Here is a 27,929-nt window from a genome sequence, read left to right as displayed (position 1 = left end):
GTGTTTTAAATGGCTCCTTTCCCCCGAATACAAAATGAAGACGGTTGTAAATCGTAAGAATTTTTGTTATTTAAAAAAAAAGAAAGTGAAATCAACATACTAATCTTGACCATTTGAAGAGTTTTTGGTATGAGAGCAGCTTAACTGTAATAAAATTTCATTAAATTATCAGCGTGCAGTTGCGACATGAAGGAAATAAACACAATAACCACTATATATTAAGCTATGAAATAGGCAGACATTTATCCGTTGTCGATAATCAGTTCTACTCTGAGTTTAACATGGACTTATACTTATAACTTCTCAGTGTTACTCTTCATAATTTATGAGCACACGCAAATATGGTTATACTTTAAAAATGAAAGACTAATCATAACAGATTGAGAAAATAATAAACACTCTTCAGATTGTTAACGACAAAAAACTCACAGCCTAAAAAGTAATTAGGATTTAGAACCCTACATATGAAAGTATATTGTTAGTTTACCTATGTTTTTTTAATTCGTTTAATAAAATTTCAAGTATATTTTATGAACGTTAAAAGTCTGTCATTTTTTTAAAATATCATTACTTAATCAAAGTATAGAATACCATTCTTATAAATGTTGGATGATACTAGCCAGTGTATATTGATGATGTATCTTGTTCATATATATATTATGAGGGTATTTAACAAAGATTGTTACATAAAACGTCTTTTGCGTCCGATTTGGATACATTTCGAAGATTTAGTACGGTACCGGATGGGACCGATGTAACTCTAGTGTTTTTTCTCCTTTAAACCCATTAAATGAGATTTCTATAAAAAAACTATATTTATTTACCATTTTGCCTCCAATATGGTGTCACTTTCTGTTTATTATGCAATCTGTGATGCCAGTAAAAACATTTTGATTTAATTTAGCAAGTAGCTGACTAATTACACAATTTTCTCCAACTGCAACACTTTTTTTAGAGGCAAAAAGAGATATATCGACAGCTAACTTAAATAATACTAATTGATGATTTGGGAATCCTAACAAAAGAAGATAAGGAATCAAGTGGATATTTCAACACATACATGTGTAATATGCTTTTCAAGGGTACTATAAAGAGTAGTATATTAAAGTTGATTTATGAACCATTGTTGTTCTTAGGCAATAATTCATTTACACGCCAATTTTTTTACATTCAGCAAAAAATAAATGGGCTTTTATTTTTTGGAAGCCGAATCTCACGATATATTTATTTTTTGACCTGAGTTTCCACACATCTTGAACGTACATATTAGTACAATATATATTCGAACAAAAGATATTGAATATATTTATATCTTTATTCATACATTTATACGACGACCCTGACGCTCCTAATTTGGTTGTTCTAAATTAATTTACACAGTCATTTATATACAATGTTTTCTTTTAATAATTTTTGAAACTCATTATTTTTGGGTTATTGTGTGAGCTTTTATATATACATTATTATTTTTTGTTGAGTAAATTTAATAAAAATTAATTGATAAATCCAAGATGGTTCCTTGTGGAAATCCCTCTGCTATTATCAAAAAATTAGCCTTATACAAAAAAAGTATAGGTATTCTTTGTGTATGTATACTAGACCGTCCATTTTTAGAGTTAGTATTTTTCTGCTCCTGCACAAAGACCTCTTCTGCTGGAGACCATAAAAAAAATATGACCTTGGCAATGTATGAGTTTTTTCAGACCATTTTTGACACAGTCCAGAGTTGAGTTGGTTCTTTTTTAAGATCGTGGTCCAGTCCAGTACGGTCCCATCCAGTCCCACTTGTCAGTCCTTGAGGAAGGTCATAACGATCCTTCGTTAAGTCATTGAGGGGATTTTTCTTTTGTGGATAAGTTCGTTATATAACATATTAAATTATATATTTCATTTAAATATATTATGTTCGTTTTATATTGGATTATATAGGAAAATAAATATTTTTTTGCAAGATATGTACAATTGCATTAATAACCACATATACAAATATACATATATCTTACTGTGGTAAATAAACCATCAATATTTTTATAAAAATTGAAAGACCGAGAGTTAGGGAACATTCTCCAGACTAGATTGAATAGAAAAAATAGGGACCGACACAACACTAGTGAAGGCCATTTTAGTTTGAAAAAAATAGGGATTTGTATGCCTCATGTATCGTCACAAATATGATGTTATGTGTGAAAAATTGTACTTGTTATATTTTGTTGTATTCAGTTTATTAATTAAAAATATTATGCACCTTTTTTTTAATAAATAATATGTCTGATGATGTACTTAATTATTTGCAGTTTATCTGTTTTATCAAACATAGCACCAGATAATATTCCTGCTATTCTTTCAACAACAATCACATATAAAATATACTGTCCCATTTTGAACCAAAAATACCATATTTATAAAACTAAAATGGCCTGTAATACGGCAAAAATGGCTTGAGAGGCCTCTTACTTTCCCAAAGTCAGTTTTTTATTGTCCCTAGGAAATAATCTCCCTGTGAAGGGGGAGTAAAATATAAACCCGAAAACGGAACAGTCTAATATATATGTGGGATTGATATTATGTACCTATGTAAGGTCTTCTTCCTTCTTTTGGGCGGAGATATTCAAGTATTTCATTCAACTATTTACATATATAGGTACCTACATAATAATCAAGCTCCAAAAATAAGACTGCATTTAAAAGGATCCCATAAAGTTTTTGGTGAATATATAAAAAAATATATATTTTTTTAAAATACGTCAAAATAAGTAAATATTTGTGTAACACTTAACAAAAAGGAAACGTCATCATGGAATAATATCATCATTTGTATGCTAATATACGACTGATGAAGGGTTTGAGGGGTGTGAAGGAGATGAAAGGGTTGATCCTAATTAGTTAAAACTCTGGGCCATAAACTAAATCAAATGATAATGATACCAGGAGTGGAATTTTGACACATTAATTCAAATGGTCTTTTGTTTCATTTAAGAAAATGTCTTGCTCAAATATTGTTTTTTATATTGTTGTATAGTTAACACTAGGAATATAAATGTCTCAAAATATTGATGACCGGTCGTTCTAAATCTTAAAAAAACACATCCCAATTGGAAGCAAAAGAAAAATATTGTATTGAAACATATTTCAACAATGACATAATCATATATATCGGCAGGTGACCATCAAACATCCATCTTTTCTGTCTCTGAGGTAGGAATAATAATAATCCTATATTCTTTGGTATTTAGTCGTTCTCAATATGTAAGTACTTGTGATAAGACTCCGTCCGAGATCTGTTTTTTTCGGGGCGGTATAGAGTAGTTTTTTTAATACCAATTTGTACCGATATTTTGATCCTGGCCTCCAAACCGAAACCCAACACTAGTAGGCCCATAGAAGAATGAAAGATGCTAAAAGTTAGAGAGTTTGGAGAAAAAGTATATACATTGTTTTTAAATTTGTGACATTTTTCAAGGACCGATGATAGAGATGTCCGAATTATGTACTGAAACAACCCTAATTAACACTCTTTTATTTCTATTGTATATCTCTTTACCTTTATTATTATATATGTGTGAAGTCGTCACTTTTTATCCAGGTGTTACTTTAGGTTTTATCGACAAATTCGACTCGTAGACTAACGTCGAAACTTATAACTTAAAAGTTGTGATAATTATATCATATTCAAAAATGTAGTAGATTTTTGATGGACCGATGACAGGGACGGTGCAGGACGGATACAATCTCAGGAAATTATCGAAGTATTAATTGGAGGCAAAAGTAGACAAATGAACATCTTGTCAAAATGTGGAAAAAAAACCTGTTCGAACTTTGCTCTTTATATAATAAATTAGGACTCTTTCAAAAGATGAAAGAGAATAAATAAATTTTCCAAACTTGCGTAACTTTTTATCTAATCATTTTCTGATTAAAATATATATTAAAAAAAATCGACAACAAAGCTAAATAACAAAAAGATTCACGTTCTTCCTTAAAGATATCAAATACGAAAATTACCTCCATTGTTTCCCATTACCGACGCCTCATTAATTAAATAAATACATAAAAAAAAATCGATTGGATATTGATTCAAAAAACAAACAAACAAGGAACGATGCGCTTGTCGGAGAAATTCAATCTCCTATAAGTTTATTTATATAGGAGATATTTTATTATCCTTTCAGGATATTAAAAAAATACAAAAAACTAGATTTGAGTGTAAATACTTATATGTACGTATTAGGGTTTCATATTTTCAAAGAATTTTTTTCTTCCATCGAGATAGCTAGAAATATCACATTGGTTTGTTAGAGCCACAAGTTCCTTTTTTTTTTAAATTCCATAACCTGATCTAACCCTTATGAAAAAGCTTAAAATATTAAGGAATGAAAGATCTAATTTTTGAAAGAGGTGGGGGTTGTAGTATTGTGGTATTCAAAATCCTTCCTGCTGCCTTAAATATAACTTCTGCATCCAGAGAACCCAAGATATTCTTTTTATAAAAATATGAGACATGTGAAATGTTAGATCTAATACTAAATACATATTATATTCCCAATATGAAACGTTTGTGATAGTATGGAACAGCTTACAAATCATTTACCTGCCAGTTAAATAATTTGTTTATTTTTTGGGTTGATTTCTAGTCCTTATTTCCTTTTTCCGAGAATCAAATGTTGTAAAAAAATAAAGAGCTGAAATGTAAATACTGTGTGGTTTCTATGTTTGCAAGGTATCACCGTGAGGGATAGTTGACTTTTAGCCATGATTTGGGGATAATATTATGAGGCAAGCATCAGTACAGTTGGAGGAATATAAACTGCTGGTATTTAAAAAGAAATAATGTTTTCGAGGAGAACTGCTTAGCTGTCATGACGTTTCATTAATCATTCAATTAGCTGCAATCCCTCTCCATAATGAAAGTATACATACAGTATGCAAGGTAAAATTGTGGACTTTTTGACACCGAAAAATTGGGTCAACTTTTGGAAGAATGAAAAGGAGTACAACATTGAAGCTTCATCACAAACTTCTTTATTAATATATCTTTCTATTTTTCGAAATGATGTTCTTTGGATGCTACATGGCCTCCAACCTCGGTCTAATAGCGCCGCAGCATTTTCAATGAAGACCTCGGTCATGGCTGCCACCGCTGCACTACGTATGCCTTGAGGACAAATTTCGGTGAGGGGTAGCACAGCTCTCTTTTCGACTAGAACTCAAATTGCATAGTTGAGGAGAGAACAGTCTGGGAAAGAGGGTGCTAAATTTAGCCATTATGTTTTAACCATGTAAACAATTTCTGGCCTTTCTTGACCCAATTAGCCTTAGTTACTGTTGAAGCAGTTGCCGATGTCGTCGTATATAGGGAACCATCCCCAAATCCTTCACATACCTCATCATAGTCAAATCAATGACATTGAGAGCCTTTGCATGCTGCCTCATCGACCTGCCCAGACTTCTTGTCATCGCAGTGTCTACGTCCTCCGTGGTCCCTATTTTCCAGCGCATAACGCTACAAGTGGACCTTTAAAGGCTCTAACATGAACCCGGCATGCTTTTAATTTTGTAAACAAGACTCTAGGAGTACTCTACAACCTTCATGATCTCCTAAACACACACTTAGGCGTGGATAAAATCAAACACCCAATGCCTTTTCGCCTCCATGTTGAAAATTTTTGATTTTTGAAAGTTTTTTTTTATTGTTTATATAACAGAACAGTATTAACCTTGAATAACACAGCCTAGTATTTAAAATAATTAACCCTAAAGTAATTCAGATTGATTTGAAGTCAAGTCCACAATTTTACCGCACAGACTGTAGACAAAACTGCTCCGATGTCGATCCTCTCGCCAAAGTGGAATCCTGGGAGGAAACCCCTAATGCGTATGTACTTATTTAAGAAGTAATAATGAACAAACATTCCGTTACTTAACTCACATTCATTTATAAATGCAAATAATGAATGCTTGAATTTCAACGTCCTCTCTTTCTCATACAATCACGAATTGAATATAACAACAAATCATAAGTTCAATAAACAAAAACATGGTGCAATAAATACATAAATAATCTGTGAATCACGAATATCTATATGATCAATTTCTAACTATGAAAATAAAATGTCAACAAAGATTTATATATATTATGAATATATAAAATAATTTTCTCTAATGTTCAGAGATAATATTATTCTATACGATTGTACTGATACTGAGGCAAAAAAAAAAGGTTGGTCATTGGCTTATGTCAATGGCAAATGTCACATATGTAGAGGAGACCGAGAAAAGTTGCAACAAGGTCCTTTTTCATACAAAATGTTAACTGTAATCGAGAATAATTTGGGTAAAGTTGTTGAAAATATGACCTCCCTGTATGTAAAATAAAAATAAATTTTAACTCAACATAGTAACCTTTACCATTCGAAGAATGTTTGTGAATATAGTCAGGACGTTTCATTAGATTAAGGCAACCAGAAGCTAGAAAATGAAATTTTTAAACGTAAACTCCACTCCGTACCTTATACAGACATAGGTAGTGGCTACACGATATCGATCCACAATTCTACTTTAAGACCAATAAGGAATCATAGCAGTGATGCTAATTGGTTACATATTTTAGCTTGCCCGTTTTTTTTGGAGTTGACCACATCAAAAGTTTTTTTTTTCTTAAGGTGATATCTGACATACAAGCTATAATTGATATATCCGAAACCGGAATGAATATTTGCTTTTGCACATACAAGGGCGTCCGCTGATGCCTCCCTCCCTGCCTCAAATCAAGGAATTTTTGCTTCTCATTAAAAAATGTAACATTTGATTTTTTTTTTTCAAAAATTTAATGTTTGATTTTTTTTTATAAACAGCGGAGGATTTTTCAATTTTTTTTTCGTGAGTTGCTATGGATTTTTGGAGATTTTTCTCCCAAAATGTAATATTTGAAATTTTTATTCAAGAAATTTTATATTTCACATTTTTTTCCAGAAATTAATTTCCTAAAAAATTTAATTTCTTGTGTTTAGTTAAAGGTTTTTTGAATTATTTTTTGTCGAAAAAAATTAATATTTCAAATTTTTTTTATTTAAAAAAAAACATAACATTTTTTAATAACTTACAGGCAGGTCCAGAGCTATAAACTAAGAGGCAAAACGAAAATTATGAAATCAATCAGAGTAGAATTTATGTCCTTGTCACAGCTACTTGTAGATGATCTAATGAAACGTTTTGATAGGTAAGCTGCAATCCCATGAAACATTCTTCAAAATTGGCAGGGCTACCATGTTGATTTTCGGGTTTTTTTTTTTTTTAACATGCCCTAATGCTACGGATTAACATCACTGCTTATAACTCCCCAACAAATCCTCAGGGTGACTCTTACCTAATTGTGATCACTTTATAGTTAGATGTTCCTCCTTTATTAATTAAATAATAATTATTAAAGTCTTGGGAGATTCAAACTACTAAAAGTATTGTGCTCGTCTAAGGCCATATTTATTAAAATTATAAACACAGGCATGATATCGATTAAGAGGGTGTTTGAGGCAATTCAGGGACCTTAGAAATAATTAATAATTCTTATATTTCTTTCCAAAAGGAAGTACATCCATTTATCTCCCTTTCTCAATTTGGCATGAAAATTCAGGAAGCAAAATCCAATTTGAATATCTCTTTCATAGTCTTATAAATAAAATATTATTTGAATGGAACAAAATATGTATGTTGGGATTTTAAAGTTCAAATTTCTACATAAATACACCAATCTTTATATTTGGATAGAATATTAATAAATGTAATATGGACATCAGTATATGTTATGTTCTACCTTAGCCGTATAATTATATATAAACTATCCATGTTGGTACATATAGGTAGTTGTTGAAAGCTCTCACGATTATAAATATTTATTTCTTTGGAAATACGTAAATGCAAACCACCAATGATCGAACACGAAAAACAACAAAAAAAAACTAACAAAATATGAACACAAACAAACCTACATACATACAAGTAGATGATATATCAATTATTTTATTTCAATTGTTTTAGATAAGTGATTATTATACTAGTAACGCTGTTAGTTTTTTGCCTTACTAGAAGGGATTGGTATAGGTAGAGGAATGGACTAGATGCACGATTTTTTGGCATAGATTCTAATATATTTGAAAATATTCATCTGTACTAAGGAGAGAGCTCCGGAAACTTATCTACACATTAATAAGTTTGTATGTGATTGTTTTTTTTTTGTTTTTTTGCATTTAAAAAAAATAGAAAGATTTATTAGATTAAATTTATTTGTTATCTAAAGGAATTAAGTGATCCGCAAACAAGGACCTGCAACTTAATGTACTTATCATAGATGAAGAGTATAGGTTTATAAATAGAAAAATTGTTTTAAGTCCACATTCAAATAACAAACTAGTGTTAGATATGAATCAAGTCGAATTTGTGTTTGAAAAATATACCAATTTTTGAGTTCGAGTTTTGAGAATTTTCACATATTATGTACTTATTTTTATTGATTCAAAAACTTTACTTTTAACATAAAGAATCGTATTTATATAGTTTCTTAATTTTCTTTTTAGTCATACTGGAAATTTGATTAAATATCATAAAAGTTTAAAGTTTTAATTATTCGAGTTCAAATATAATCAAGCTTTACCCCCAAAAGGTTGAAGCAAGTTAGAATAATTTTCAAAAAATTTTCGACTTTAATAAAGTCGAGTTTTTTCTCGAGTTAGAGTAATACTCGAATCAAACACTACTAAACATTAATAAAACATATCATGTCTCGACGTTTTTAATCAAATTAACACATCGTAATGCATGAATTATTTACAACTATCAAGTTGACAAATCAAATTGATGTTTTAATTCATTCAAATTTTGTCATGATATAATTGAAATTAATCATTATTAATACTTTTTAATATAATATTTTGTTATTCATGTAGTACAAACATTGACAAGAAATGCCCGGTCTATTGGAAGTCTCAATAACTAAAACTCCTACTGATTTCTGTAATTAAATTATTATAACTTTAGTTAAAATCATCAGTCTCCGTCAAGTATGTGAAATATCACAATTCTTGCGCAAAAAAAGAGTTTATTAACCTATTTTTTTTCACTAATAAAACAAGTATCTTCTTTAGAGAAGTCACGGCCTTGTATCTATTTGTAAAGAGCTGAAGAAAATAAAGAGTTTTCAACTCAAAACACATTTTTTGTTACTTATATTACTTATGTTTGTATAAGACATTTATCATTAAAATAAATATTTAAGAAGGGGAAAAAATGCGTAATAATTTATTAACACAATAATAATATTTATGAATCCTGGATACACCTTTAAAATCCTCTCTCAAGGAAATAATAATAATAACATTACACTATTCTCTACTAAGGGAAGTAGAACAAACAACAACAACAACAACAAATGGAATCAAGGACAAAAGATTTTTAGTCATCACTTATCTTTGTACTTATGTTGATAAAAATATCTTTGAGCTGATCCGCCAAGGATATCTTTTTGTGGGTGATATGAACGGATAGTTCATAAAAAAGAAGTATAAAATTAGATATAAGGAAAAAATCATTACACATTTAAAAGATTTGTATTTGTCAAATATATGTTATAAGATCACTTATAATGAGAGGTTTTGTGATAGTTTATCAACATTCATGCACTAATGTATACTGTATCACGCAACATTTTTCTTTGAAACCAAAAACAAGTTGTTAGTTAGCTAATTTTTATCAACTCTTGGATTATTCTTCATTTCATAGTAGGGAATAATCAATTGGAAAAAAAAAAACAAGAATACATACTGGATATTCTAGATCAGGGGATGTCAACCTGCGGCTTTTAAAATTGAATTGTGTATTCGTAATTAGTCATATATTATGGCTTATTAAGGTACAACCGGTTCTCATATCAATATGTACCATAAATGGAAAAACATTGGAAACTTTTTATCTAAATTGAGCCAATGATTGCACATGTTAAAAATTGATACTAAATTGATGACGTCACTAAATACTAATTAGCTATTTCGATTTGAATACAATTATACAGCAATATTTCAAAAGTCTGTGAAATTAGTTCAACGGAACTATCAGTATTCAGTCACCTATCAATTGTATTTGGTACTGGTTTGTTACTAAACAAGAGCTAATTTAAGTTTAAATATTTAACCATTCGTTAGTTAACATTATTTTTTTAACACGGTTAGTGAGCTAGGTGAAAAGAAAGAAAATATATATAATTACATGATAGACGCAGATGATTGATTTTAGTAATTACGCCATTTAAACTTTTTTTCAACTATTTCATTCATTTTGCACTCGTAAATATCTAATAAAATGATACAAATGCTGGAATGAATATAAGACATGGAAAAAACTAAATCCAAGAAATCAAAAAGAAAAACAAGGAAATATCTTCAAAGCTGAACAGTTAATTAAATGAACTAAACCTTGATTTCGAATCCCCATAATCGACAAATAAATACTAAATAAAACTTCAAATCAAGATAAATTAAGGTTTGGATATAACCAGATTTAACATTTCAGGAGCATTCTGAAAAGTATTTACGATAAAATGTAGATTCAAAAGAATAACAAGTATTTTCATCAACATTGGGATGTGTTAAATCCCACTTCACTTACAGTATACCAATAAGTTGTAGAATAATTATCAGCTACCACAAAATACAATACATTTTCATATTTTTGTGGGATATGAACACACTTTTTGGGGTACGTAAACATACCATTTTCTCTCTTTAGCTATTTTTGTCAGTTGATTATTTCTGATCAGAAAACAGCTGACTCTATTTACTTGGTAATGAATTCAATAGGGGATTTACATATCTAAAGGACTGTAGGGAAAAATAAACAATTCAATCTAAATCACAGGGAAGAATATGTTCCTAACGTAGTTGCCCTTATTCTTCTCTTTATACAAGGGGGCGACTCACTCCTTCTCTTCCTCCAAACTGGCTGTGTGCCTAGCTGGAGGAACATGTAGCAGCTTGTAATTTTAAGACACTCAGAATAGAGAACTACTAAATCCTACCTTTCTTGCCTTGAGTGTCTAATCTTTGCCTAGAGTCCTTTAAACATATCTTCACTTTCTTTAAAATAGCTTAGCTATGTCAAAACTTTACGTAGCTACTATAATTATTCTCCAAATGTTTTTCTTTTCTTTTTGAAAGTTGGAATACACGTCATGGATATTATTATATATGTAGAAAATCTACCAAATTACATAGCGTTTGAAAATGTTATTTAACATCCAATGCATGTTTTGACAAATCAATTGTAAATAATATGTAGAGTATGTACCTATATATGTATTTGTCTGCAAAAATCTACTGCATAGGTGCATATATGGAGAAAAAAAATCATTTATCCTACTGCGTGCAACCATGAAAAGGTCATACCTTTAGAAATTTTTCTTTATTTACCTACACGAGTATATTTACTTATAAAAACCACTCTTCGATATTGTGGTAAAAATAGAAATCACTTAAACCTTTCAAAATTTAAGTATTTATATGTTTTAAATTATAATAAAAAGTTGTGATATATATTTTATTTCGACGGGTCCAAACCATTTTCTACTACTTATTTGTTTAAAAAAATGAAATATATCACAAAACTATTTTCGAAAATTATTTCATTTTTTGAAAATACTCTGAACAACACAAAAAATAATTTTCGAGATCGAAATTACTAAATTGTAGGACTTTTGAGCCATTTTATTTTATCAATTTTGTCTTTGTAATTGTTGTTTAAGTTATTGTATATTTTAAGATGTTATAGAGCAAACTTAATTAAAATATTACTGATGACATACATTCTGCTGAAAAAAAGTCAAAAATAGATTTTGAAAATTTATGACAGTTGTCTGGAATAAAATACATACAAATATATTTTGATATTTCCTTTGTTTCCGATTATTAAATTTCATGACCTTCTAAAAGCTTTAATTCAAATTAAATAGTTGTTATTTTATAGAAAATTATTGTACTGAAGTACTCCTTAAATATATAAAACCTCAATAGGAAACACATAAAATTTAAAGTCCAAGACGTTATAAATGATATGGGTGGGGTATTATGAACTAAAAAATAGAATTGAATGCATCAGCAGAAAAAATAAAAAGTAAGTAAATGGTCATTATGTCTCTTTAGCAATTATGCAAATTTTTTGGTGTTTCATTTGCATAGATTTAATACAAGGATTTTCTTTTTTTTTGCAATGAGAAGGTCATTCTTTAAAATGGGGGAACGGAAAAACAAAAAACAGACTTACTGTTGTTTCCATATATTTCCAGGATTTGGTAGGGTTTGCCAAGTGTACTTCCACTGCTTCCACCCTCAGAGTCCTTTTTGAGAGGATGATGAAGGGACTCTGAGCCAACAGAGCTCTGACCTGAAGATCCTGTCAATTGTTTGTTTATACTATTAATATTATTGTTATTAACACAAGTTCGACTATTGGTTTGATGATAAAGATGACTAGACTGACTGGAAGAACGGATGGATTCGAGACTAGAGAGTGCAGAGGAACAGGAACTTTCCCCACTTGCGAGGCATGATTGACATTTTAAATTTGGACTATGATGGCTGTTGATAGTACTACTACATTTGGAGGTGTTGCAGTAATTAGAAGTTGGTATTGGGGGCTCAGGTGCTGCTGGCTTGGAGTGAGTTATTGAAGATTGATGCTGCTGTATAGTTGGTTGTTTGGTTGTTCTAACAGGCTTAGGAATGGGTGTCTTCTTTTTCCTCTTGGCCACGACCTTCTCCAAGGTATTAGAAACGAAAGACTCAAAACCCTCTAAATTTAAATGTTCCAAACGGGTAGATGCTGAGTAAAACTCATGCGGACTAAACTCTACCTCTCCTTTAGCAGGCTCTTCTTCTATAACTTCTTCCACAGATGACTCCGGAAGGACTGACGGTTTCTTTCTAGAAGGTACACTATAGATACTCTGCTCTCTCTGCCCGTTTTCATCCTCTGTGTAAAGCCAATTCCATACCTCGTTTCGACTATATCCAAACTTTTCAAACTTTTTATCTCCACCTCCATCCACTGAGGAGACTGAATCGTCTTGGGCCCTGGGACGGGTAGGAGTCATGCGTCGTCTATTCTGATTATTGGATTGCCTAAAAGGTTGTTTCATATGAGGATTCAGCATCATTTGTTGTCTCAGTCTTCGTCGATAACCTCCTCCTCCTCCTGGGACACTGATTTTAACTCGATGAAAGTCCAAATTCTCATAGAGGGGCTCATTATTTATAGTATGTGAGACTGTAGGGGTTTTGACTTTTGAGGAATGAGTTGATGTACAGCCACATTGAGAGGATGAGTGATTTAATATGATGGAATTAACAGTGAATGAGCCTCGATCAGATGAGGCTTCAGAAGTTGTGATTGTGGGAGATTCTGTGATGGAGCGATTACAGGGGGTAATGGATCGAGATATGGGAGGGGGAGGAGGAATGGGCTTGGAGCCCACGGGTGTGGAGTTGGAAACACTGATAATGGTGACACATCGGCCATCAGAGGATATGTGATGTGGGACAACGTCTTCGTAAAAGGTGGAAACATCGGATGCATCGTCTCGACCTGTAAAAAAATAATATAAAAGTTAGTTATCACATTAGTTCGATTTATCCTAGTTCAAAAAAAAGAAATTAAATATAGACAAAAACATTATGCACAGCAAAAAATAAAATAACTTACACTTTGACAAAAACTTGCAGCTTCCTATAACAATTGGCCAAATAAATAATACTTTTGAACTGCTATAAAATTGAATTTATCTTTCATGTACAAATACATACATTTACCAAAAAAAAAACCACCCATATTTTGCTTAGGTACTCAACATCATTACAAATTGTAAATAGATTGATTCTTTATTTTGTGAGTATTAACGTATCAAGGTGTGATTCAGAAGAAATTTTCGTTATTTCGTTATTTTTTTCTTCTCTTCTCTTTGTAGAAATGATTAAATATATTTTCATTTAAATGCAGATTCCCCAAAAAATAAATTATTATGTAAATTAATGATGACATGTCAAATAACATTTTTTGAAAGCAAATATTTTTCTCAAATATTTACTTAATTGAAATATATATGAATGTATATAAATATTGTTTACTATAGGTATTGTGGCTTTATAACATGAAAGAAACATTTAATTTGGGCTATTATTTTTTACGTTTATGAGAATCATGGATCACTCACTTATTGAAAAAATGAAATTAAGATATAAACTGATAAATATTTTATCCTCTCTTTGCAAAAAAAAAAAGTTAATGAAAAAAGTGAGGATGAAAATAACAAGAAAAAAAAATCCAATCTACATATTTTAAGAAAAAATTTAATTCCTTATTCATACAAATACCCATTAATAATAATTAATATTTACAAAGACCACGCATTGATTGTAAGATACAGAACATGGAATTCTAAATAGCCTCATAAACTACAAAGAAATTATGCGTATTGCAAATAAGGCTATAAAAATTTGATCACGTAGATATTAAACATTAATAATTAATATATATTTTTGCAAATGTATTCAGCAACGAAATATTTATTCACTATGAGTAAAAATGGAGACTTTATTATTTAAAATACTACTTCGTTATATTATTTTTTTTTGTCAGCCGTTGAAAAAAAATGACGCAATTGTGCCAAAACTACTTATTATTTAAGGGCCTTTCCCCCCCCCCCTCTTTTTGAATGAAAAGTTGAGAAGTAAAATTAAAATTTGTATTCATAAAACGCGCACAGATATCTTGTTTTTCCTTTTTTGACCAACTAAAGGCAGTTTTTTTAGAATATAAGAGTTATGAAATAAAGAGTAAATATAATTTAAACAATCGTGTAATAATTGTCGTAAGAAATAGAAATATTATTTTCAAGTTAGTTAATTTATTTTTTGTCGTCTAAATAATTATTAGAACATAAAGTTATTTTTATCACATAAGATATTTATTACACGATTGTTTTAAATAAATAACAAAGGAAGCCAAACAAGGAATTTTTATGAAATGTTTATCAAAAATATATATGCAAACTAGTTATAACCATCATACTAATTTTTTTTAAAACAAGTATCCCTCCTCCCCTCTTCAATGTAACAAATTGGAATAAATAATCAATTGTATGAAAATTTAGCTACCTTAATACCAAAAATAGCTTGACCTTATTTTAACAATCAATATTTTCATTAACCCCATATCCAACAATAAACAAAATTTTAAGTTATCACCGATATCATTTTTATAAAATTATAAAACAGATTTATAAAAATACATTGTTGTATATTATCGAGGATATAATCATTAATAGTAGTATTATGAGTTTAAATTAGAGATAACTTGAAGAACAGGTTTAATTGTTTTATGGCTGAAAAAATAACCAGAAAAAGGATGGAACATGCAAATTATTTACAACCTAGATGATGTGTTCTATGTGCATAGAACGATAGCGTCTAAAATGTTTTGGTTTTATGTTTGGAAGCTTAATATATGCATACATGTAAAGATTAGGGTAAATGAAGTGGTTCTAAGTAATTTTGCAACCTGATAATTTTGCTTTTTGGATAATTGGCCGCATAACGTATTCACCACTTTTTTATGTTTTTATATTACAGGTTCAACTTTATTTTTAGTTTTTACTGTTGAAGCATTTTTTTTTCTTTCTATCAAAGGATTTTCTTAGATTTCTTCAATTCTCAACTAAAATCCTTATCATGAATAAGATGCAGCAAATCCATAATGCCTTTTGAAAGAAACTAAGATTCCCAGATCCTTTACTCCTTTCTTCTTATAAACATTATCAAAAAATTAATTTATTTCTTCAATATTTTTATTCATCTTTTGAACCAAGCTGATGTATAACAGTAAATACCAATAGTATAAAAACATAAGAAACAGCGAATATATCATACAGTATAATCTTCAAAAGGCTAAATTTACATCACCCGAAAATGTATACAAGAAAATGTTCAAAGCAAAATTACCAGTCACGGCATCAAACACCCCTATGTTATGGAATATTTTTAACGGTTCTCTCAAGTGCAACACAAAGTAACATGTGGGTAAACAATCAACAAAATTGGAGGTGATCTTTGATAACTACTAAGACTATATAAACAATATTATAGGCATAACATAAAAAAAGTTAACTATCTTATTTTTCCAATAAATTAGTCATGTTTAGTATCAAAAGAAAGTTTTTGATGTCAATAACACAGATATAAACTTATTATGCATGAATACTAAACATGCCTAAGGCTTAAGGCAAAAGTAGGAAGTACTGGCCACGAGTATATATATATAAGTACTCGGTGGTCAACAATGAGCATCTCCAATTTTGTTGATTTTTTGAAATCCTGTTTTTATCACCATGTGTTCCATTTGTGAAAAAATATAAGAAAATCTATCAAAAATTCAAAAATCATAAGGAGTTTGAGGCACCCTAATATATATGTATATTAGGGTGCATCAAACATACAAACAATAATATATGTTTGTTACTCATACATTCCAAAGTTTATCTTACTACAACATCATTCCTCTACAAAAAAAAATTCTTTTTTAACCAAAATTAAGGGTTTGAAAAAATTAAGGTTTTCCAGACCAAATTAAAAAAGAAAAATTCTAATTACGAATAAATAACTGGGCCCAAGGAAAATACACGAAAATTTAAAATACCATTACAAAAACTTATTTCCTTTATTTTTACTTATTAAGTCGGGTGGTGGGGCCCTTGAAAAAGCGAATGGTTTTGGCTAGAACAATTTTGTAAATATGATGCATGAAAGGTAGATATAGAAGGTATACTTTTTCCCCATACAAGCTAAAATTTGTTCAAAATTGTTTTTTGAGTCAATATGATAGAGAGGGAGAAATAAATTCCTTATCTCTTATATTTTGTTCCTTTGTATTGAAACACCCTAATTTAAAGTTTATATTACCATGAGTTTGCTTGAACGATATGTATTTCATATGAAATATAATAAGTTCTTAATTTGCAATAAAAATGCGAATTCATTTATAGATTTACAATGGAAATACATTGATAATTACAAATATTCGTTAATAAAAGAAACATTTATTAATTATTGATTTGCTTCCTCTGATATAATTTCTAAATGTACATAGTTGACTTAGAAAGTCATATTGAATGTTTTGGTTTTAATGTCTTCTTTACATTATGGGATTAATTAAATATAATCATGGACATATCTTACCAAATATACTATTAAAATATTTTTACAGGATATAAGGGGTAATAAAAAAGGTGTTCGAAAAGTCTTGAAATGTTTTTAAATTATTTTTATAATTTAAGAGGTTTCATTGGCTTTTTTTTTTTTGTAAAAAGCTGCTTCAAATTTTGTGGGAAAATAGTTTTGAATTGAGGTCAGATTAAATACTCTTAAGTGGAAAATGGAAGCCAAAAAAAGGAGGTTGGCGTTATAGTCCGTGCCAGTAACAACAACACCAACATCATGAATATCCTCTCAGTCAGCAACTAGAGGATCTGGAGTGTCCGAAAACGGGTATCCCTAACGAAATCTACATTTCCCAGTATTTGCCAAGGGTTTTTTATTATCTATTATCTTGCCTGTTAATGACAATGTAGGTTTTTTTCATCACTGAAGAAAATGACTATGTTTCTATGATGCTTAAGATAATTTAAGATGCATTTACAGTGCTGGTTTTTATTGGGACCTCACTAAGTTATAACATTCCAATACATTACAAACACCGGGTAGATTCATAATAAACTAGTAATACTGAATTGGATAATAAAGTAGAATAATTTGGATATAATATGAACAAAAATAAGGGATTTTCGTATATTAATAATCCCCTCTTATGAAATAAAAACAGTCTAAAAGTAAAAAAAATTGGATCCTTTTCCTCTTTTTTATTTCACTAGATTATCAAATACGTGCACGCATGCATAGGTAATATATTTATAGAAGGAAAAAGTGTATTAATTAATGAATAAATGACCTTTATTGGTAGAAAACACTAGGCATTATAGTAATAATAATAAGTTAGAAAATATAAATAAACGCTTAAATAATAATTTACCATCAAGGTTTCAGTAAGGCCTTAATTACACCTCCGTCTTTTTTTCTATGAAATGAGTTCCTTCATAAAGATATTAGAATCGAAATGTCTTATATGCATAATATATTTATTAGACTGGTTATTAAAATTTTATTTTTCGAAATATTATAGAACATTTCAAATGTTCTTTATAGTAAATAATGACAAAATATAAAGTTTGGATCATAATAAAAATTGTTTATAAGTTTAAAAGCTTTCAAAAATGGTCAATTTCACCATTTTATTTTTTAAACTAACAAAAAATATTAATAGTAAGTCAAAAATATAATTTTCTAGAAAAAACTAACTATTTATTTTCAATTTCAAAAGTCTTAACATAATTTTGCTTTCATAAGATTTTTTCTTGGAAAAAATAATAAAAAAAGAGACACATAAAATATATCTGCACCGCATATATTGCACATTTTTTTTGTCCTTTATGCATAACATAAAATCTTAGTTGTTTTTGAAAAGCGTTTTTCACATTAAAAAAAGTGCATAAAGTGATTTTTAGGACTGATATCGATTAATTATTAAAGGAAAAAAATCTGATAAATCAACAACCTTTTGAAAATTGAATATAATTAGTTATCATAAAAAATCCCGACTATTCAGGCCACCGCATAATAAACCAAGATATAATCTACACATTTAACAGACAATTTTTTTTTTTCCTTTTTTTTTAATAACTTACGGCAATTTTTTAAAATTGTAAAAATAGTTATTATATCAAAGAGGGAATTAAATTAAAACAATCGTGCATAGAATATCTTTGGGAATTAAAATGCTTTTTGGGTTGATGTATTTATTTTATGTCATTAAGATAATAATTTACAAATAAAGTTTTTTTTTTAAATTCGACATTCATTGCACGATTGCTATTATTCAATTTTCTCTTTCATTTTATATTTATTTACTTATAGAAAAAATAGCCTTTAGCTGGTAAGAAAAAAAAACGGGGAAAATATTGCACGTTGTTCAAGTACTCCTTAGCGTATGATGATCAAAGCATGTTTGTGTTATGACCATGCAGTTTATTAGAGTAGTATAGTTATGTAATGAAAGAGGGAATTGAATTAAAACATACATTCCTTTAGACATTAATTATAAAGGAATGTATTTTCTAATCTATTTATTTTATTCCTTCAGAAAATAATTAATAAATAAAATCATTTTAATTATTTTAGATATTTATTAAAAATATCTTTATTTTAATTCCTTTTTCCTTTCATAAATCTTTTACAAATAGAAAACTAGAAAAAAAAGTCTTTAGTTGATCAAAAAAGGAAGAACAAAAAAAGAATAATTGTTCTATTTAAAGAGTATTACTTGAATAGACCTACATACATAATTACTTTAGCAAACCATCTGATTTACATACCTTTTCAGAAATTATATTCTACAATGTCAATTGTAATGTTCATTAATTTTTGTATATGTAGAACACAAAATGCTTATGATTATTGTGACTAGATTTGGGATTTTACCGAAGCTTTATACTAATAAAAATAAAAATTATATCATTTGAATGTAAAAACACAAGTCGTAATTCAAACGGATTTTACTCTAAGGGATAGAGAAGAATTAGGAATATTTTAAAAACGACCTCTATGACCAAGTTTGGGTGGTTGTCAAGGGGGTTGCGTGATTAAAAATAAATAATTGACCTTATTTTTTTTTTATAGGGAATAATGGACCATGAGCAAAATAAAAAAATATATATAATCTGTTAGGTGGTGTGATAGTATGGGGCTTGGGCTGCAACAAAAATAAATTATAATGGGTATTCTTTATTAATTTATTTTTCTTGCGTCCTAGAATAATTTTAAGTTTGCATTTACAAATAATGAATATAGTTTTTATTTTGTAATTTAATCATTTCTTATTTAGACACTAAATGGTGCCACTCTCGAAGGTTTCGTAAACAAACTAATATATGTTTCATTGCTTCTTTTAATGTTTTTCCAAGTATTTAATTACAGGGGCGTCCAAAGGAATATATTTTGTTGAGGTGTGGATTTTTTGATTTTTGAAAAAAAAATTTCAAACATTGAATTTTTTGGAAAAAAAATGAAAAAGCCCACAATTAGTTACAAAAGATAAATTTTTTGACAAAAATTGACAGCTATTTACATAAAATGAAATTTCTTGGAAAAAAAATTCCAAAATTAAATTTCAAATATTGTATTTTTTGGAAAAAAAAGAAAATATTACTTTGCTAGAAAAAAAACAAAAATTCCTTAATTTGGGGAGTGCTACAGCCTGTTCAGCCCACGTCCTACGGACACCCCTGAATAAGAAGCAGATACAGTGAGTTAACTCATTTTTTCTGGAATACTTGTACTGTATCTGCTACTATATATATGCAGGACCTTCATCAATAGGGGAATAGGAAGCTTGACCTCTCCAATAACTTTTTTCATTATTATTATTTATTGGGCTATTAAGGGGGAGTAATTCATAGTTACTCCAATCAGTCACACATAACAAAGCTAAGATTATGGAAAAAAATTTAAACAGGAAAAGCAAGAAAGTGAAATTAATGTCTAATAATTTTGCGCAGAGTTGTCAAAAAAAAAATTATTTTGTTAAGTTTAAAACATTACTCAAGGCTTCTTATTTGTCATATTAATGTTTAACTCAAATAGAGGACACGAATGATGAATAAATATATCTACGTACATGTTTTGACATTTCAAATGAGTTCGAAAGATTACCTAAATTATATCCTTCTTAATAAATAAAAAAATGTCAGAAAATACTCATACTATGAGAAGTGACTTCTTATTTGTTGTAGTGGGATGGTCTTAAATGAGTTAAATAAAAGTTTTTATGACATAAAGGACCAAAATAAAATCAGTTCAAAGGATCTTTTCCCTCATTAGTTATTATTAAAGACTCAGACATCATCCGAAGTCGTATTTCTTTTCAAATCTTTTGTTTTAATCAATTTAATTGTTTTGCACATGTTGCATCTTGTTCAAATTTAAAAAAAAAAAACGAACAAAGATATATGTATCAATATATATTTTACATCATATAAAATATACAGTCCAAAATTACATTAATATATTTCGGTCAATTATAAGATTTATTGTAAAATTTCATGGAAAAATTGATATACCCAAAAATATTGACTATAGCTTAAAACCTTCATTTGATATTTGAGACTTAATTTGGGCCCGATATGGTGTTTCTAAAAACATTTATCAATATCAAATGCTTACTTTATGACCTCGTTGTACCAAATGTCTTAAATTTAAACGAGGAATTTATAAAGCAAATATATTATAGCGGTCTTTAATTTAAGTTGTGTTGGTGTAACCAAGCCTAAGAGTGTAATTTGAGTTACACTTAACAATTAGTTGATAGAAAACAACAATAATTTGTTTAAAAGTACAAATGTAATACAGGCTCAATTTTGAGAAAATCATTATAGCTTACTTGCGTGTTGACGAGTTATATATAAATGCATTTGAGCAATGGATGATGATTTTTAAAACATATGACAACATTTCCCTCAAGGAAACATTAAAAATAAACTGTAGTAAATTTTTAAAAAAGAAGCATATGGGATTGGCATATCATAAAGCAAATTATTCCTTGAGGAATAGGAGTACTTTTTAAAAAACAGAAATAAGAAAAATATTAATGGTAATTAAAACACTTTCAAAACCTTGAGCAGTTGTGCAATATGTTTTTTCTTATTTTAGTTATCGTCCACACTCCTTTAAATTATACTAGCTCTAATTATAACTTTTACTTTGTGTGATTATCTGTTCAATAATTATGCAAGAAAAAAATATGTGTGAGGTGGTATATGCTGTAAAGAACTGCGAAAAGATATTAAGAGTCTATATGTTATAAAATAATCAGTTATTTAATGAAAAAGTATTATGTACCTCCTATTTTCAATATATGATTATAACAAGATACTCCATGGAAAATCAGATATCGATAATTGTAGTACTAACGAACGCTAGACCTTGATTTGGAAATATATAAAGTTTAACTAAACACAAAAATAACTTTTCTCGAAATTAGATCTGAATTACTTTTATATTCTAGGACGAATTATCCTCAATTACAACCATCATTTTATTCTGATGAACCCTTTTGAGACACTAACCCTTGATCTATTGCAAGGAATAGGTTCAAATAACTTGGTATTACTGATGACATGGATCATGCGGATCCAAGTGTCAATTTGACATATAGAGAGAGGTTGTAATTTTTGCCATCAGAAGTTGGAAACCTCGTTTCATCTATTCTACGATTGTGAAAATATTACCCTCATCCTTAATATGGTGGAGGAAGATATCTGGATTAACTATGAGGCCAGAATGAGTTCAATTGGCTCATTGTAACGCCCTCACGATATAAGGATAGGTAGAAGATCGAGTGGTTCACCTCAAAGTACAAAGCGTAATATATGCAGTGAAGCAAAAGAACAAAGATCCTCAACTCCCTCTCCATCGCTGGGAAATACGCAATGTTTTAGAATGTTTACTAATAATTATTTGTTAGAACTAGCTCATTATCCTCTCTTGATGATATGATTTACTAATCAAATCTCCAGATTTGCCGGTTTTTTATTTTGTTCTGTTTTTATCCTTGTGTCGTTGACCTAATTTCAATTAAAAATGCAAGTGTCGTTTCTTCTTTGTTTTTTCATTTTTTAAATAATATTTCCGTATTTAAAAAAAACCTTTAGAGGCACCGCAAATTACACTCAAATTAACAAAACTTCATGATTACCATAAAAAATCAGAAATTGATATATTTAATTTGGAAAGGACAATTTCTGGCCCAAACTAAGTCTTATAAATCAAATTGCGGTATAAAAGTGTAGTTGTTATCTTTGTTTATATATTAACTCACACAGAAATTTGAATATTAAGTCTATAAATGACTCAAATCTGTCTATTTAATAGTGGTATATATGTACATATACATATATGAAGTAAAAAATATTGAAACTTTACTTGATTTCACTTAAAGATTGTTTTTATGTTGACGTACCACAATAAATATATATTTTTAACTATTTAAAAAATATAATTAACAGTAATTATTAGTAGATTATCTACTAAGAGCCATAATCCGGTGTGTCCGCAAGAACAAAGGAATTTTTGTTTTTTACCGGAATTTTTATTCTGTTCAGAAAGAATAAATTTTACGCAAAAATAAGGGCAATTTTTTTTTTTAAATAAGTAAAAAAAATGTAATATTTTGTAAACAGCTAGGGATTTTTTAATTTTTTTTTTAAAATTACATTTTTGAAACTTTCATCCAAAAAATTTAATTTTTTGAGAATAGTTGTAGATTTTTTAAGTATTTTTCCAAAAAATTTAACGGTTGAAATTTTTTTAATTAAAATTATTATGTTTAAAATTTAATTTTGAAAGTTTTTTGTCAAAATATTAAATTTTCTATTAGCAACTATGGATTTTTGAATTTTTTTTTGCTAAAAACTTAATTTTTAAGAATAGTTGCAGAGTTTTTAAATTTTTTTCAAAAATTTAATATTTGAAATTTTTTTCATTAAGTTTTGAAGTCTTTTTTTCAAAATAATTCAATTTTTTAAATTTTTTGAGAATAGCTATTAATTTAATTTTTTTTTTTTTTTCAAACAAATTAAAACAACCAAGCACTCCACCCCCCTCCCCCACCCCACCTAAAAAAAATGCATATAATCCTGCAGACGCCCCTAAAAATATTCTAGAAGACTGGACTTGAATTCAGAACCATGTGGAGTTGGACAAGGTGGACTTATAAAAACGTGCTTCCACAGGTTGAGCTTTTGAGTTTTTTCGATTTTTTTACACAAAAATGTTTTTTATCGTAATTTGTACATTTTTTTAAAATATCTGTAACAATTACTACATTTATTAAACCCTCATAGCGTCGCTTTTGAGTTATTATCAGATATGGGTACTAAGGCTTAAGACTGGCAAACTTGATATGAACTTGAGCCTATAAATTGTTGAAATGCTAATCAACTTAATTATAGACAACTAAGTCTTGACTTGGACTCACAAGCTAAGACTCGTAAATTAATTTCATTTTACTATTGTATATGAATTACTCTTTAAAATTGATTTTTTTTCTATTCAACGACTTGGACTAGTGAGAAAAGACTTAAGACTTGGATTGGACTTACAGTACAAGGATATCCCACTTATGGTTATTTTGAAAACAGAAACATCTGTAAAAATACTATAACCCTACAATACGTACATATGTACGATGAGTTATTTCTTGGGATCCCGATATTTCTTGAGGTTTTACAGTTACAGGAAATATTCATTTTCCCAGAAACTCCTGGATTTATTTATTTCATAATATAAGCTTCATAAAATTATAAATCCAATAAAATTTAGGTCTGGAAACTCCCACAGGCTAAAAACAGCATTTAAAATTGTTATTTAAGCTGTAAAATATAAAAACGACCATTAAAACCTTCAAACCTCGTAGGTTTGGTCTTTGAAGCCTTGGAAAAAATCCCAATTTAAATTATCATAATGACAATTTCTCAGAAAATGAGAAATCCTTGTACCAACTCATTTTCAAGTAAATAAAAATATGTATTTTGTTTTTACATTATATTCCCATTATCTAATTCAATTTTTCCCCTTAAATAATTTCCACCCATATATCTGTCATTTTTGATAAGATGAAAAAAAAATGTTTTTTCTTTCTTATTTACTTAAAGAAAGTTCTATGTAAAATAGGCAATAATACGTTAATGTGACTTTGAAAAGTATTTTTTATTTTTTTCTCTTCAATGGGATTGATGGAAAAGGACAGAACCGTATTTTAGAAGGTTAAAAGTGAAGTAAAAACTTTTCTAGGATAACAAAAAAAAACCCAAACTTACACACACATAATCACAGACAAATATTTGAAATAATGAAGATAATTGTGTCAGTAGGTATATGGAGAGTAAATAAGTATTTAATGCCTTATGATTTTGTAAGTCTGCCACTGATAAAGTTTTTATATAGAATTGACGTCTACAGACTGACTAGGCTACTTCAAGACCTTAAATTGTTTCTTCTTGAGCAACTCCTTTATTGCTTTGGCTTTATGTTTATACGTGGCTGTAATATTGGAAGCCCCATAACATGACCTATTTTCAGTGCTGTCATGAGAAAATGCTCAAAATTTCCTAGTACGTGCCCCCCATTTTAGAATCTCACTATAGACTTTTAAAGACTCTCCAGATATATAAATGATAAACTTACGCAATATTAAATGAAGAGTTTACTGGGTACTTGTGATGAAGATACTGCAGTAATTAAGTATTTCATGAATACTCGACATGGTAATCGTATAATTTTTGACTTTATTAATGAAAATTACGAATTGATGTGTATTCTATGTCACATTATAAAGTTCAAGTATCCCCAGTTATATGACTTGTAAAACATTTTGAATAAAGAAAACTTTGTTTTTCTATCTATTTTAGTGGGTGCTTAGTATCTTAGTATGTAGCAACGAGTGATTGTTTAAAAGCTATCTTGTGAAAAAAAAAAAAAGAAGAGGGAAGTGTATATCTAAATAGAAAAGTTGTTTGTCTGTTGGTCGACGCCTAATAGCTCCAGGCAATGCCGGGTGCTCTCGTTAATCAGGAACGTCTGCAAGATTATTGTATCTGGGGAAGAGGCTAAGTTTTTTTCCCATATTAGTTATTTTTATTAAGTTTTAGATTGGCTACAGATACGCCAGCTAGTATTTAATAACTACATAATTTGAACGATACCATGAAATAATATTTTTAATTCAAATGGTTGGTTTTATTATTAAATATGGCAATTTAAGACGAAGAAATTGTAACTGGTAGAAAATGTTTCTACGAGTTCCAACCCTTACAGATATGCAGCAGTGATTTTTATTGGAGTTTATTAGATAAGACTTAAATTTAATCAGAATTATAGTGTTGATTTTAAAAAGAAAGAAGAGAAAAGGAAAAAGGGAAATAGGCGAAGGGAGAGGTCGTAATATTTCTTTGCAAGAAGCTAAAAATAAAATGTAATTTTTATCGCTAATGGGCACATTCTTTACAACAATTTGTAAATTATCACATTGACATACAAATTGATTTGGCATTGGTTTAAAGATATTTAGATACCTTTTACGCTTCTTATTTCCCAGCAAATTATCCTTTCACAATATTCAGTGAAATTAGTTATTAAAATTTCGAGATCCCAGGATATTCCGGGATGAGACTGTAAATAATAAATTATACTATTTTTAAATAATTTAATATATATGCTCAGATATTTTTTTAACCTACTCGTGAAAAATCCATTTATTATGAAATAGTAATTTTTTGGTTTATTAAAGATACTTCGTACTAGGGTAAATTTTTTTGTCGATGCACAGCATTTTTACAGATGTATGAATTGTTAAAAAATTATGATTGTTTGAATTCCATATTGGAAGCATTTGCTTGTATTATTAATTAATCAAATAAATACATGATTTCTAGGATATTTTTGTCGATGTAAAATCCTGGAGAAACAAGAAAGCGAGATTTAGAGAAAGAAACTATTATTGATATAGAATAATCAAAATATTTGTTGTTTTACGAAATATATATATATAATATTAAACAAAATGGGCGGCGCTCTAGACGTCCCTATAATTTGTTATACCTTTTTAATTGTGAGTTATTGACTTAGAAAAGTAATTGAAGCAATATTAAATAAAAACAAATCCTTATTTGAATTATTTATTTCTTTGTAAGTGCTGTAGCGTTAGTTATTTCCGAGATTTAGAAGAAAATAAAGTGTGTAAAGATATGTGCAGTGATGGGCAAGCTAACTTATCCTTTTAACTAGTTAAATTAAAGTTAATTATTATTTTATTTTTGAAGAACTAGTTGAGTTAAAGTTAATTTCGAGTTTAATTTAACATTAGTTTACTTTAAATTTTATAAATTCACCCAACCTTGGTTAAATTAAAATTAATTTCGATATTAAAAAATAACTATTGAAGTTAGTCCTTTGATAAATTTATGAAGGCCTTATAATACAAATTATTCTGTCAGTCACTATGTTTGTGATTTTCTCTACTTCCAATTGAACAATCACGAGAAAAATCTAATTCCCAAAAACTTATGTTTCAAAGCAAAAATGCAATGCAATAAAAATTAACTAATTAAATGGAAGTCAAAGAAAGTTAAAATTTTAGATTTTTTATGTAATTTTAAACTATATGTGAAATTATATTGTAAATAATATAAAATCAATTTGGTGTAGAATGCACTAGTGCCAAAGTTTGATAAAACAAATAGTTTCGACACAGTGCTTAACTAAATTATCAAAGACCTAACCGTTATTTCAAGAAAGTTTTTTTTTAGTTTTTCAACTGAGAATAAAAAAAAGTATATTTTACTTTAACTACTTAACTTAATCAAGTTAAGTTAAAGTTAAGATAATCTAGTTTAAAAAATTAAATTATAAAGTTAAAAGTTAATAATGATAAAAAAAATTAACTAGTAATATTAAAGTTAAAAGTTAATAATGATAAAAAAAAATTAACAAGTAATATTAAAGTTAAAATAACGCTGTTTAAATAATTAACTAGGAAGTTAAAAGTTTAATTAACTTAACTTATCTAAGTTTAGTTAGGTTGGATTAATTTGCCCAACTCTGGATGTGTGTCAGAGAGTTTGAATTTATTCAATGAGTTCAAAAAATGCAATATATATTTTTTTTATAAAAATGACCTATTAGAAATTGATAAAAATATAAATGATTTTTTACTAAATATTTAATATTTTCATAGTC

The 27,929-nt window shown here is 28.6% G+C and overlaps 1 protein-coding gene across 2 annotated transcripts in view; it reads right to left on the bottom strand.

Moving 5' to 3' along the window:
• The window catches only part of LOC121116946 (uncharacterized), a 281,946-nt gene that overhangs the window by 18,766 nt on the left and 235,251 nt on the right, over positions 1-27,929 (bottom strand). For both annotated transcript variants that reach the window (XM_040711270.2, XM_040711269.2), the window contains exon 4: positions 12,301-13,620. In XM_040711270.2, the coding sequence (XP_040567204.2) occupies positions 12,301-13,620 (1,320 nt within the window). The remainder of the gene's footprint in view (positions 1-12,300; positions 13,621-27,929) is intronic.

Source organism: Lepeophtheirus salmonis, chromosome 4 (genome assembly GCF_016086655.4).
Source record: "Lepeophtheirus salmonis chromosome 4, UVic_Lsal_1.4, whole genome shotgun sequence".
Classification (NCBI taxonomy): domain Eukaryota; kingdom Metazoa; phylum Arthropoda; class Copepoda; order Siphonostomatoida; family Caligidae; genus Lepeophtheirus; species Lepeophtheirus salmonis.
The sequence above is the reverse complement of the archived record's forward strand: the minus strand, read 5'-3'. Positions and strand labels throughout refer to the sequence as shown.